Here is a 13,179-nt window from a genome sequence, read left to right as displayed (position 1 = left end):
CTGAGCCGACACGTGAGGCCGCGCGTTGCCATTGGCGGTGCGGACGGCACCGGCATTGCCGTTGTAGTAGCCGCCGGGCACGACCCCGGCGCTGGCGCCGTGCAGCACGCCGCCGGGAGGCCGGGCGCCGTTGTTGTAAGCCGAGACGAGCAGTATCTGCTGCTGGTGCTGCTGCAACGTGGTGGCGCAGCACGCGCACTGGTCGGCCCGGCGCCTGAGCGCGGCGTTCTCGGCGCGGAGCACGGCGTTCTCGCGGCGGAGGCAGGAGACCTCGCGGTAGCAGCCCTCGGAGGGGTCGCGCTCGCGCCACCGCGCCTCCCACGTCAGCGTCTCGGCGGCGCGGCGGCGCGCCGCCTCGGTGGCGTTGGCCTTGATGAGCTTGGTGAGGTTGGCCACCCCGAAGACGAGGTGCAGCGCGCGGAAGTCGTTCATCCTGTTGGCCGGGAAGTAGGCGGCCAGCTCGCAGTTGGGCTCGCACTTGCGCCGCTGGTGCTTGCACACCGCGCACGCCCCGCCGCCGCCTCCGCCTACGCCGTTCACGCCGCCGGTCATGTCGGCCCGCGCTCTACACAGTGCACAGAGGAGGAGAGAGATGCGTGTGTGCAAGCGTACATGTATATATGCGCTCGCAAAGACAGTAAGGTGGAAGTAGGGTCTACGGTTTTGTAGGTTGTTCACAGGAAGATGTCACCCAACAAATAGGGCCATGGAAACTTCTACCACAGATATAATCAGCACACGTTCTAGTGTCAGTTCGCAGACCATGCATTATGTCATGTGACGCATGCATGGCGTAACTCATGTACCACGTGTCCTCAGTTTCTATGCAATACAAAAAGAAATGCTTTTAATTCAACGGAACACTGCAAGAGGAGATATGCGTGATTCACTAAACTAACAAGATAATAAGAAAGCATTGATGCGTGCATCTTGTACCTGAACGCAAATCCTTCCAGAATGCATCAGCAGAAAAGAACAGGACAGACACTTGTGAGTTGTATACCTCCTCCCTCCCAAAATAAATGTCCAAGATTTAGTATTAAGTTACTACAAATTTTATACTAGATCAACGACACTTGTTTTGGGACGGAGAAAGTATGTCTTCTTCAGAAAAACGGAGAGGCCATCTTCAATTATACAGCACAACATTATGATTAACCATTTACAAATCATCAGCTCAGATATGTGTTGAGCAAAAAAGAAAACAAAGTTTCATTCTGACTTGGTATCAGTCTCTCACAATGGATCACAAACATATATGGCTGGGGAGATGTTTCGGATAGTAATCTGTTGGGAGCCCACAGCACAATCATACTTCTCACTTAATTGTTAGCGAGCCAAAAGGCCCAACAGTAAGAATACACTCATCTTTATATCTTGTTCTGTGGTCACTCGTCCAGAAGTAACCGGGCTTTTCCCTCACACAATCACACTATTATTTCATCAGGATGTCTAATGGATCAACCACCATAAAATTTGATCCATTCACCCAAAGAATGGGCATGGCTATAGTATCAAAGAACTGTGACAGAAGAAACCAATTAGCCAATTTCGAGGTGATTTGTGCATGAACTCGACAACACAACATCCCCCCTTCTCCTGACCAAAGTTGAATCGATAAATCAAGCAGGTGTTGCTTCCTTGCTGCTATCTGCCACATTGACACCTTTGAAGTTCAATATTCCAGAAAGGCCTCGTCCTTTGGCGAGGCGCTCAAGTTCAGCAAGCTTCAGCTTGAGCTCTTCTAAATCTTTAGCTAAAATCTCTTCCTTTTGTCTCAGTTCCTGTGGATCAATGAAAACCATTAAGCTAAATGGTCTGATCAAAACCTATGTATACAGTTAAACCTGTGATGACTGAAAAAACATTATAACCTGGGAAGCAAAACAATTAAACACACATGTTCTGATCGAAATCTATGTGTGCAACTAACTTGCCATGAGGGATTAATTTAATAGACTAATCTACTGTCAATTACCCAAAATGTTATTATTTTAATATACATACATTCTAATTGGCTGTATGCAATTTATAATATACAAAACAAATGTAAATTATAGAAATCTCATTCTTAATTAGCATAATTCTGAATTTTCTCAGTTTTGCGCAGCTTCAGCAATTTGATCTCCCCCCACCCCCATATTTGAGCAAATACCAATTAAACAACTAGTCACAAAATCTATAACATGTGATAGTTGCACTTATCTTATCAACCCCATCATTCCTCAACTTGTATATTCCACCCATCAAAAATATATTTGTCAACCATATAAAGGTAATATGATTTACCAGATTAAATTTTGTAGGCCCTAACCATTCTCTATAACTATGACCGATGCAGCTGGAAATGGAAATAACAGCCTATGATTGTCGTCATTAGTACCTTAGTATGCTTATTGGGTTAATTCCTGGCCTCCCAGGTATTTACATACCTTCACATGTTTTCAGAAGAGAGGCATTCAAGATGGTGGCCAGATGATTAAATGAGATCTTCTAGCATATTAAATTAGTATATGCATGTCCATTCCATGTATGAATTTGGACCTGATAGTGATATAGCATGTACGAACTATCACCTGATATTATAAATTAGAAATGATCATATGATCAGTTGCTGGTAGTCACTAAATCAGAATGTTTGGATGAGGAGGTTTGCTTGAGATTTAGTTCAAAAATATCCCCAGTAAAATCCTGTGTTCTTAAGACACTACAAACATCCTAAATTCCTAATATCTCCGAATGTATCAAATTGTGCATTTAATAAACTTTCTTAACACAAAACTTGCAACAGAAAGAGCTTCATCTGAAGAATTTAAGTATAACTTCTTTTATTTCTATGGCTTGCCTCATGTAATCCTTTCCCAGACCCCACCTGGTGTGGGAGCTTCTAGTACTGGGTCTGTCCGATGGCTACACAATAGGGGCTTATAGATACCATTTTCCGGTGCACGGTGTTTCTAAAGAATTTTTTTTAACCGTTATAGGATTAGGATTGAATAGCAAATGTGGCATGCATGGACATGTTAGCATAGTCCATTTATCTGATTCCGGAGAACTAAGCAAAGATCTCAAAGTAAGACAATATAGAGAAATGATATAATAGAGTGAAATAATATTACAGTCCTACCTCAAGTTCCTGTTTACGAGCTTCCTCCTTTCTAGCCTCTGACCTAGCACTCCTTTGCACCTCGAAAATTAAAGCAGCGACAGCAACCTACAAAAAAAAACATAACATAAGGCTATTATTGTTTGGTGAAATTTCAATTGCTTATATTACAGCAAGGTGCATAAAGTTAACCAATGGTTTAGAAAATACCGAAAAGATGAAGCCTTCTCCAATGAGATCTGTAGCAACTTGTACTGCCTTCTCCTCATCTAAAGGTCTGATAGCCACATTAGTAGCATGCCCATAAATGCGCCTTTGTATCCTTGTAGTGATACGATGGTTTGTCTGCAACATTTGTTATAGGGATTGTCAGTTCACTTTGTTTTGACAACTAGAAGAGAAGAAATGATCCTGCCCATCAGGCAACCACGCGAAAATAGATATGAGGACCTAGAGTATAATTAGCTCCAGATGATTTGTTCTATAGTAACTAGAAATAGCTAGTTGTTCACAGCTACCAAAACGCATAACCCTGAGGCAGAAAATCTGCCACTGAGGTTCACACTCACATTTCTAATGATTCAAACAATACTTGGCCTTACAGCAATTCTAGCACAGTCGCCAAAATAACCACTTTTATGGCAAAAATATCAGATAAAACCACTCTAGCAGAGTCGCCATATGGATCTGGATCGGCAAAAATATACAACGCGGTCCAAAAACCGGGATCATATCCTTCATGTTGGGGGGGGGGGAGGGGGGCTGTTTTAGAGCGCAATCTAACCGCCCAGGCGGGAAGTTTCACGTTCCTTGTCATCCAGCAGTGTCCCCTTGTCCCCTCTTTCCTCTGTACCAATCCCCCAGCCGAAAATGAGCTGCCCCCGCCCATTACCGCCACATCCCTCTCCACATTCTCCCCTTCCTTCTCCGACTAGGTGACTACTACACTTCTTGTTCTCACCATGTCACTTCACTCAAGGCCAGACTAGCTCGAGGCCACAGCGGATGAGGTAAGGCAATTGGGGGAGTAGGCCTCGTAGGAGGAGGCTGACTACATAAAGGAGTATTAGTAGGATAGTTGGTACGCGCTGGAACATGCCGACTCCGAGGACGACCCAAGGTGAAGGATCCCCTCCTCTAGTCCGTCCTCAACGAGTCCCGCAACACCGCTGTATCAAAGGCTGCCTGACGCCGCGCCGATGACCGGCCACGTCCGATTTCCCACAGCTCTCTCACTGCTAGTGAGGCCTGGGATACCCGTCATGCCGCCTACGTACAAGACACCGCTCATGCTGGCGTAGTCCTGGAGGAGACCGGTTACTTCACCAAGGTCAGATTGGGTTGAGCTCACGACGGAGGAGGCAAGACAGTTGGGCGAGGAGGTCGCGTGAGGGGAGGCCGACATCATCAAGAAGTAGTAGTGGGACCGTTGGCACGTGTAGGAGGACGCGGACTCCGAGGACGACACGGAGTAGAGGATCCCCTCCTCCATAATATCATCAATGAGTCTCGCAACACGTCTGCGTCAAAGGCCGTCTAACGTTGCACCGCGTCGATGTCTGGTCACGTCCCATTTCGCACCGCTCCCTCACTGCTAGGGAGGCTCGGGATGCCCGCCACACCGCTTGTGCCAGCGTAGTCTGCAAGGAGACCGCGGTAGGACGGGCATTGGCGGTAGAGAGGAAGCGTGCCATCTGGGCCAACTACGACATCGTGGCGGTGGCATGGGCGATGACCGCGGAGATGGAGCACACCTTCTAGGACCATCCCTCCGCTGGCCAAGCCCCGCCCGACCACAACGATCACATGGACGACCTGGGATGCGAGCACTCTCACCCGATTCCACGCTACCATGCTACCAAGAATCATGGTTGCGTCTATGAGGCTGCTCCTGTCCTTTATATGTCCCGCGTCAGCCCGACGCACCTAGTCCTTGACCTGCCATGTACTACTAATCTAGTCTTCGTCTCTATGAAAATGACACTTACCGACATTTCCCCCTAGGTATAGTTGCTACATATATGTAAAAATTGACGACCCCCCCCCCTCCCCTGGATGCGAGCACACCTTCTAGGACCATCCCTCTGCTGGCCAAGCCACGCCCGACCACAACGATCACACATGGACGACCTGGGATGCGAGCAATCTCACCCGATTCCGCGCTACCATGCTACAAAGAATCATGGCCATGTCTATGAGGCTGCTCCTGTCCCTTATATGTCCCGCGTCAGCCCGCCGCACCTAGCCCTTGACCTGTCATGTACTACTAATCTAGTCTATGTTTCTATGAAAATGCCACTTATTGACATTCCCCCCTAGGTATAGCTGTTACATATCTGTAAATATTGACGAGCTCCTGCCCCCCCTCCCCCCCTTCCCATGCTACTTATTATATATGAAATTGTTGCTTTATCGACATTTCCCTGTAAGAACTTTGTATTTCAATGCCATTTGAGTTTAATCAAGTTTTAGTGTTTGGATCCCTCTAATTAGAAGTATTATTGAGTTGATGCAGCCAAAAAAGATAGGGGAAATGTTATGGAGGCTCTGTGTTCGTGCACAGTTTCCACAGCCTCCAATAATTTATGGAGCGCCGTCCAAAACGATTTTGGAGGCTGCGGATATGGCACATCTTCTAGAGTGCTCTTACATACGTATATCAAACCTATCGTAAAGGATATCTGGGTTTGCAGGTAAATAGAACACTAATTAATTCCTACTTAAATTCTAATAAACTAATCAAGTAAGCCTGATTGACAGATGTACATCCCGAAAGTTCTTTCCTAAACCATCTTACATAACTGTGTCTTCCCAAGTCACATAAGGCACATTGCCATCCAGAGTTAATCACTGAACAAAAGTGTCGTCAGGCCGCAGCAACACTACAGAATGCTAAGTTATCAGTTTCCAAACTTCAATTAAATCTGAAAAGACTTAATCAGATCTCCTCCCATGGGCCAACTAGGAGTAGATCATTTGCCTCCCAACAGCTTCGTTCTGCGGCTTCCTTGCCCTGGAAAGGAGATGCGAGAGAGCGAAGAGAATCGAACCTGGGCGATGCTGATGATGAAGTCGCGAAACTTGGGGTGGACGGCTGCCTGGCTCTTGAGGCGGTTGGCGATAGGCTTGGACAGCGTCCGCAGCAGCAGCGTCCCCAGCTTCATCACCGGCAGCGCGGCCATGGCGGCGGCGGCGGCGGCGGCGGTCCTTGGCCTCCTCCTCCTCCTCCTCCGCTATTCCTCCTCCCCGAATGTTGGGCGTGACCGTGAGCGATCGACGGGGATGGAAGGGATCCGGTTCGACACGGTGAAGGTACACGGGGGGATTCGATTCGCGTCGATGGTGTGAGGAAAGAGAACCTGTGAAACGGAACGGGGGGAAGTGGACTTTGGTGTTTGGGATTTCCTCGTTTTGTCTAATCCGTCGGCCCCTTTTTAAATGTCTATAATTCTCCTTTTATTTTTGCGGGTCAAATGTCCATATAATTCAAAGTGTGTTCCTTGTCAAACAAGCCTACACAAGGTAAAATGGAGAAATTTGGTTGAGAACTCACAGTGTGTTTCTTGTCAAACAAGCCTATACAAACTAAAGTAGAAGAGTTTGGTTGGGGAAGTGTATTGTATTAGGTACATCGATATTGTATGTAGAACAATCCAACAGATCATGCAAAATCTGGACAGTTAAGATCATTACAAGGACGGTCGCTATAATTCATAGATGCTGAACTGCAATGCTAACGGATTCCTTCCATACTGTGGTTAATGGACGGAGTCGATGCATAATTAGATTTTTTTGGACACAATTAGATTTCTTTGTGATGGTAATAGTATCATCTCAAGTGAGGTTGTTCTCTGTAATTTTTTTAGGCAAATATATGTTTTATTAAATTTCAGACTGAATTTTTACAGGTATCATAGTTGGATCATAAGAAGTTTCAAGCCATACATAACGATCAAAACCTAAAAAGCTAGCGTGCTTTGCTAGGCAACGAGCCTCGAAATTAAAGTTTCTACCTTCAAACACAAAATCACATCTAGAGAAAACTGATTTGCGAGTATTAATCTCCTGGATAATAGCAACATATGGACCACTTACTCCCTTCTCGATATCCTTTACCACCTGGCAATATGAGGCTATTTTCATGCATGCAGATCCTCAAAGAGTGAAATCCCCTCTCGCCATGTTAGGGCCTCTAGACTAGCAGCATCATCGATGTGGCTTACAAGGATTGCCGAAGTGCCAACATACTCAATGTATTCATTCCTGCAGAATGCCACCGTCCCTCCTCCGCTACCATCACGTGAGAAGACCTCGTCAACATTCACCTTGGTGTGCCCCGACTATGGCCGCAACCATCTTTCTCTTATGTCTCTGGGTTGGCGCTAAATTGGACATAGCTCAGTCATCGATTGACTGTTGAGCAACTATGGTATATAAGTCGACAAAATTATTGATATGATTTGGGCTTTGGAATATATTATCATGGATTTCTTCTCGCCTTGCTAACCATATGGTCCACATGGTTACGACAATCTTCATGCCAGCATGTGAGATTGTATCATGCATGAAAAACAACCAGTACATCGCTCCAGGTTTAGCACATGCGATCATATGTTCAGTTAGACTAGGGTCAGACAAAACCCACGTGCACCTGGCCATAGTACACTTTACAGTGAATGACGCCAAGAGTCTACACATCCGCAAAGCTCGCATGTACTTCTGGTCGACATATACCTGTGATGCAGCAAGTCAGCAAGACGCCAAACAGAAACTTTCAATTTTGATGGCACCGCAAGCTTTCAAATATGACGTGTGCTTGGTAGACCCCCCAACAAAACATAGAAGGGCAAAATGGTCATACGAAGGGCATATATACCCACCTCGTACTATATACTACATGCCGCCATACGTATACCCGCGCGCATGCAAAAAAACGATTTGCAGCATGATGCCCCCGTACGACGAAAAACAGGAAGTTGCACGATCTTTGCACCGCCCGCGTACGGGGAAAAACAGGAAGTTGCATGATCTTCGCGCCCGCCCGACGATCACGCTCCTCCCGGTCCATTTTTTCCAATTGGCCGATCGCCGCCGGTGGCCAAAGGTGTGGAAGAACGTCGGCACCTGGTTCAAACGTCGTTCCAACCCCGTCTGACGCCGCATTTCACCGTCCTCGTCCGACGTCGTGGGCGTGAACAGCCATACGTCGATGCCGCCTCCGCCGCGACCGACCGCTGTCGTCCCCCGCCGTGGATCCGACCAAAAATCCTATGGCTTCCTCATCTTCGACATCGCAGTCCGTGAGAATCAAGCCGGAGGCCCCCTGCCTGAAGGCACCGTTGTCCTAGACCGGCAACGTCTACACCGCGATCCAAGGTTTGGCATCTGAACGTAGCATGATGGATGGAAATGATTTAGTTCATGTAGTTATTGTAAAAAATTATTTGAAATCGTAATAGTGTTGCAATTTATTCTTGGGCATGATCCATTGTATGATTTTTAACACAAAATAAATTATCAATGTTGTGTAGTTTTGTGAGCTAAGTGTCTTGACATGGACGAAAAAACCGCATTTACGGGGGATGAGAATAATACTGATAAGGTGACTCACACTGAAAACAGTAATATTAACAAAGATGATGACAACATCGACAACGATTCGTGCTCCTCATATGCTATCTTACCTTCGGAGGATTTTGATAATAATGAAATGGCGCGAATAGTGAAAACATAAGTGGCGTATAATTTGATTTCATATTTGAATTTGCAAAGTATGGCAAGGCCAACTATTTGTCTGTGTTTATTAATTTGCAGGAAATGAGGATGTTGAGAATGTGCAAAATAGTTTCCAGGAATCATTCGCACATAACTTGAGCCAGGTTTGTTCATACATGTTGTACATTGCGCAATAGTATGAAATAAATGATAGTAATTGACATAGTTTCATATGTAAGTCTGTAAGAGTGAGATGGTGCTAGCGGTGATCATGATGAGGCGAAGATGTTGGGGAACGTCGCATGGGAAACAAAAAATTTCCTACGCGCACGAAGACCTACCATGGTGATGTCCATCTACGAGAGGGGATTTCCGATCTACGTACCCTTGTAGATCGCACAGCAGAAGCGTTAAGAAACGCGGTTGATGTAGTGGAACATCCTCACGTCCCTCGATCCGCCCCGTGAACCGTCCCGCGATCAGTCCCACGATCCGTTCCGATCTAGTGCCGAACGGACGGCACCTCCGCGTTCAGCACATGTACAGCTCGACGATGATCTCGGCCTTCTTGATCCAGCAAGAGAGACAGAGAGGTACATGAGTTCTCCGGCAGCGTGACGGTGATCCGGAGGTTGGTGGTGATCTAATTTCAGCAGGGCTCCGCCCGAGCTCCGCAGAAACGCGATCTAGAGGTAAAACCGTGGAGGTATGTGGTCGGGCTGCCGTGGAAAAGTTGTCTCAAATCAGCCCTAAAACCTCCGTATATATAGGTGGGAGAGGGGGGGCCTTGCCTTGGGGCTCAAGGAGCCCCAAGGGGGTCGGCCAAGCCAAGGGGGGAAGTCCTCCCCTTCCAAACCGAATCCAACTGGGTTTGGAAGGTGGAGTCCTTCTCTCCTTTCCCACCTCCTCCTTTTTTTTTTCTTTCTCTTTGATTTCTTATCCTTTGGCGCATAGGGCCTTCTTGGGCTGTCCCACCAGCCCACTAAGGGCTGGTGCGCCACCCCCAAGGCCTATGGGCTTCCCCGGGGTGGGTTTCCCCCCCGGTGAACACCCGGAACCCATTCGTCATTCTCGGTACATTCCCGGTAACTCCGAAAACCTTCTGGTAATCAAATGAGGTCATCTTATATATCAATCCTCGTTTCCGGACCATTGCGGAAACCCTCGTGACGTCCGTGATCTCATCCGGGACTCCGAACAACATTCGGTAACCAACCATATAACTCAAATACGCACAAAACAACGTCGAACCTTAAGTGTGCAGACCCTGCGGGTTCGAGAACTATGCAGACATGACCCGAGTGACTCCTCGGTCAATATCCAATAGCGGGACCTGGATGCCCATATTGGATCCCACATATTCTACGAAGATCTTATCGTTGGAACCTCAGTGCCAAGGATTCATATAATCCCGTATGTCATTCCCTTTGTCCTTCGGTATGTTACTTGCCCGAGATTCGATCGTTAGTATCCGCATACCTATTTCAATCTCGTTTACCGACAAGTCTCTTTACTCGTTCCGTAATACAAGATCCCGCAACTTACACTAAGTCACTTTGTTTGCAAGGCTTGTGTGTGATGTTGTATTACCGAGTGGGCCCCGAGATACCTCTCCGTCACACGGAGTGACAAATCCCAGTCTCGATCCATACTAACTCAACGAACACCTTCGAATATACCTGTAGAGCATCTTTATAGTCACCCAGTTACGTTGCGACGTTTGATACACACAAAGCATTCCTCCGGTGTTAGTGAGTTATATGATCTCATGGTCATAGGAACAAATACTTGACACGCAGAAAACAGTAGCAACAAAATGACACGATCAACATGCTACGTCTATTAGTTTGGGTCTAGTCCATCACATGATTCTCCTAATGATGTGATCCCATTATCAAGTGACAACACTTGCCTATGGTCAGGAAACCCTGACCATCTTTGATCAACGAGCTAGTCAACTAGAGGCTTACTAGGGACAGTGTTCCGTCTATGTATCCACACATGCACTGTGTTTCCAATCAATACAATTATAGCATGGATAATAAACGATTATCATGAGCAAAGAAATATAATAACAATTAATTATTACTGCCTCTAGGGCATATTTCCAACAGTCTCCCACTTGCACTAGAGTCAATAATCTAGTTCACATCACCATGTGATTCCAACGAATCCAACACCCATATAGTTATGGGGTCTGATCACGTCTTGCTCGTGAGAGAGGTTTTAGTCAACGGTTCTGGAACTTTCAGATCCGTGCGTTCTTTACAAATCTTTATGTCATCTTATAGATGCTGCTACTACGTGCTATTCGGAAATGCTCCAAATATCTACTCTACTATACGAATCCGTTTCACTACTCATAGTTATTCGGATTAGTGTCAAAGCTTGCATCGACGTAACCCTTTACGACGAAATCTTTAACCACCTCCATAATCGAGAAAAATTCCTTAGTCTATTTAGTTACTAAGGATAACTTTGACCACTGATCAGTGATTCAATCCTGGATCACTCTGTGTACCTCTTAGCAGACTTGCTGCAAGGCACACATCAGGTGCGGTACTCAGCATGGCATACTTTAGAGTCTACGGCTAAGGCATAGAAGACGACCTTCGTCTATTCTCTTTATTCTGTCGTGGTCGGGTTTTCAGTCTTACTCAAATTCACACCTTACAACGCAACCAAGAACTCCTTCTTTGCTGATCTATTTTGAACTCCTTCAAAAACTTGTCAAGGCATGCATCTTGTTGAAACTTCCATTAAGCGCTTTTGATCTATCTCCATAGATCTTTGATGCTCAACGTTCAAGTAGCGCAATCGAGGTATTCCTTTGAAAAACCCTTTCAAACAACCTTGTAGGCTTTACAGAAATTCTACATTACTTCTGATCCACAATATGTCAACCACATATACTTATCAGAAATTCCATAGTGCTCCCACTCACTTCTTTGGAAATACAGGTTTCTCATAAACCTTGTACAAACCCAAAATCTTTGATCATCTCATCAAAGTGTATATTCCAACTCCGAGATGCTTGCACCAGTCCATTGAAGGATCGCTGGAGCTTGCATACTTGCTAGTATCTTTAGGATCGACAAAACCTCCTGGTTGTATCACATACAATGTTTGCTCAAGGAAACCGTCGAGGAAACAATGTTTTGACATCCTGTGCGCAATATTTCATAAATAATGCAGCAACTACTAACATAGTTCTAACAGACTTTTAGCATCGCTACGAGTGAGAAAGTCTCATCATAGTCAACTGTTTGATCTTGTCGGAAACATCTTTGCGACAAGTCGAGCTTTTCTTAATAGTGACTTATCACCATCATCGTCTGTCTTCCTTTTAAAGATCCATCTTTACTCAATAGTCCTATGACCATCAAGTAGTTCTTCCAAAGTCTACACTTTGTTTTCAAACATGGATCCTCTCTCGGATTTCATGGCTTCCAACCATTTGTCGGAATCCGGGCCCACCATTGCTTTCTCCATAACTCGTAGGTTCACTGTTGCTCAACAACATGACCTCCAAGACAGGGTTACTGTACCACTCTGCAGTAGTACGCGACCTTGTCAACCTACGAGGTTTGTAGTAACTTGATCCGATGCTCAATGATCACCATCATCAGCTTCCACTTCAATTGGTGTAGGCGCCACAGGAACAACTTCCTGTGCCCTGCTACACACTAGTCGAAGTGATGGTTCAATAACCTCATCAAGTTCTATCACCCTCCCACTCAATTCTTTCGAGAGAAACCTTTCCTCGAGAAAGGATCCGTTTCTAGAAACAAACACTTTGCTTTCGGATCTGAGATAGGAGATGTACCCAACTATTTTGGATATCCTGTGAAGATGCATTTATCCGCTTTGGGTTCAAGCTTATCAGACTGAAACTTTTTCACAAAAGTGTCGAAGCCCCAAACTTTCAAGAAACGACAGCTTAGATTTCTCTAAACCTCAGTCTATACTGTGTCATCTCAACGGAAATACGCGGTGCCCTATTTAAAGTGAATGCGGTTGTCTCTAATGCATAACCCATAAACGATAGTGGTAATTCGATAAGAGACATCATAGCATGCACCATACGAAATAGTGCGTGGCTATGACGTTCAGACACATCATCACACTATGATGTTCCAGGTGGCATGAACTGCGAAACAATTTCCACATTGTCTTAACTGCGTACCAAAACTCGTAACTCAGATATTCATTTCTATGATCATATCGTAGACCGTTTATCCTCTTGTTACGACGAACTTCATTCCGAAACCGAATTGAACTTTTCAATATTTCAGACTTGTGATTTATTAAGTAAATACTCTTGTATTTACTCAAATCGTCATTGAAGTAAGAACATA

The 13,179-nt window shown here is 45.6% G+C and overlaps 2 protein-coding genes across 2 annotated transcripts; both read right to left on the bottom strand.

Annotated features, from left to right (window-relative positions):
* Positions 1-588, bottom strand: LOC123441588 (LOB domain-containing protein 7-like; the record flags this gene model as incomplete). Its single annotated transcript, XM_045117953.1, has 1 exon — positions 1-588. A coding segment is annotated over exon 1 (552 nt), but the record flags the coding sequence as incomplete, so codon positions are not given.
* Positions 589-1,273: 685 nt separating this feature from the next.
* Positions 1,274-6,556, bottom strand: LOC123443335 (OPA3-like protein). Its single transcript, XM_045119670.1, has 4 exons — positions 6,157-6,556; positions 3,317-3,451; positions 3,128-3,214; positions 1,274-1,784 (listed from the first exon to the last, which is right to left on the bottom strand). Exons 1-4 carry the CDS (start codon positions 6,286-6,288, stop codon positions 1,623-1,625), a joined length of 516 nt encoding a protein of 171 aa, XP_044975605.1. The 5' UTR covers positions 6,289-6,556; the 3' UTR covers positions 1,274-1,622.
* Positions 6,557-13,179: the final 6,623 nt, after the last annotated feature.

The sequence above is a fragment of the Hordeum vulgare genome, chromosome 3H, assembly GCF_904849725.1.
Source record: "Hordeum vulgare subsp. vulgare chromosome 3H, MorexV3_pseudomolecules_assembly, whole genome shotgun sequence".
In the NCBI taxonomy this organism is placed as follows: Eukaryota; Viridiplantae; Streptophyta; class Magnoliopsida; order Poales; family Poaceae; genus Hordeum; species Hordeum vulgare.
This window is presented reverse-complemented; position numbering and strand designations above follow the sequence as displayed.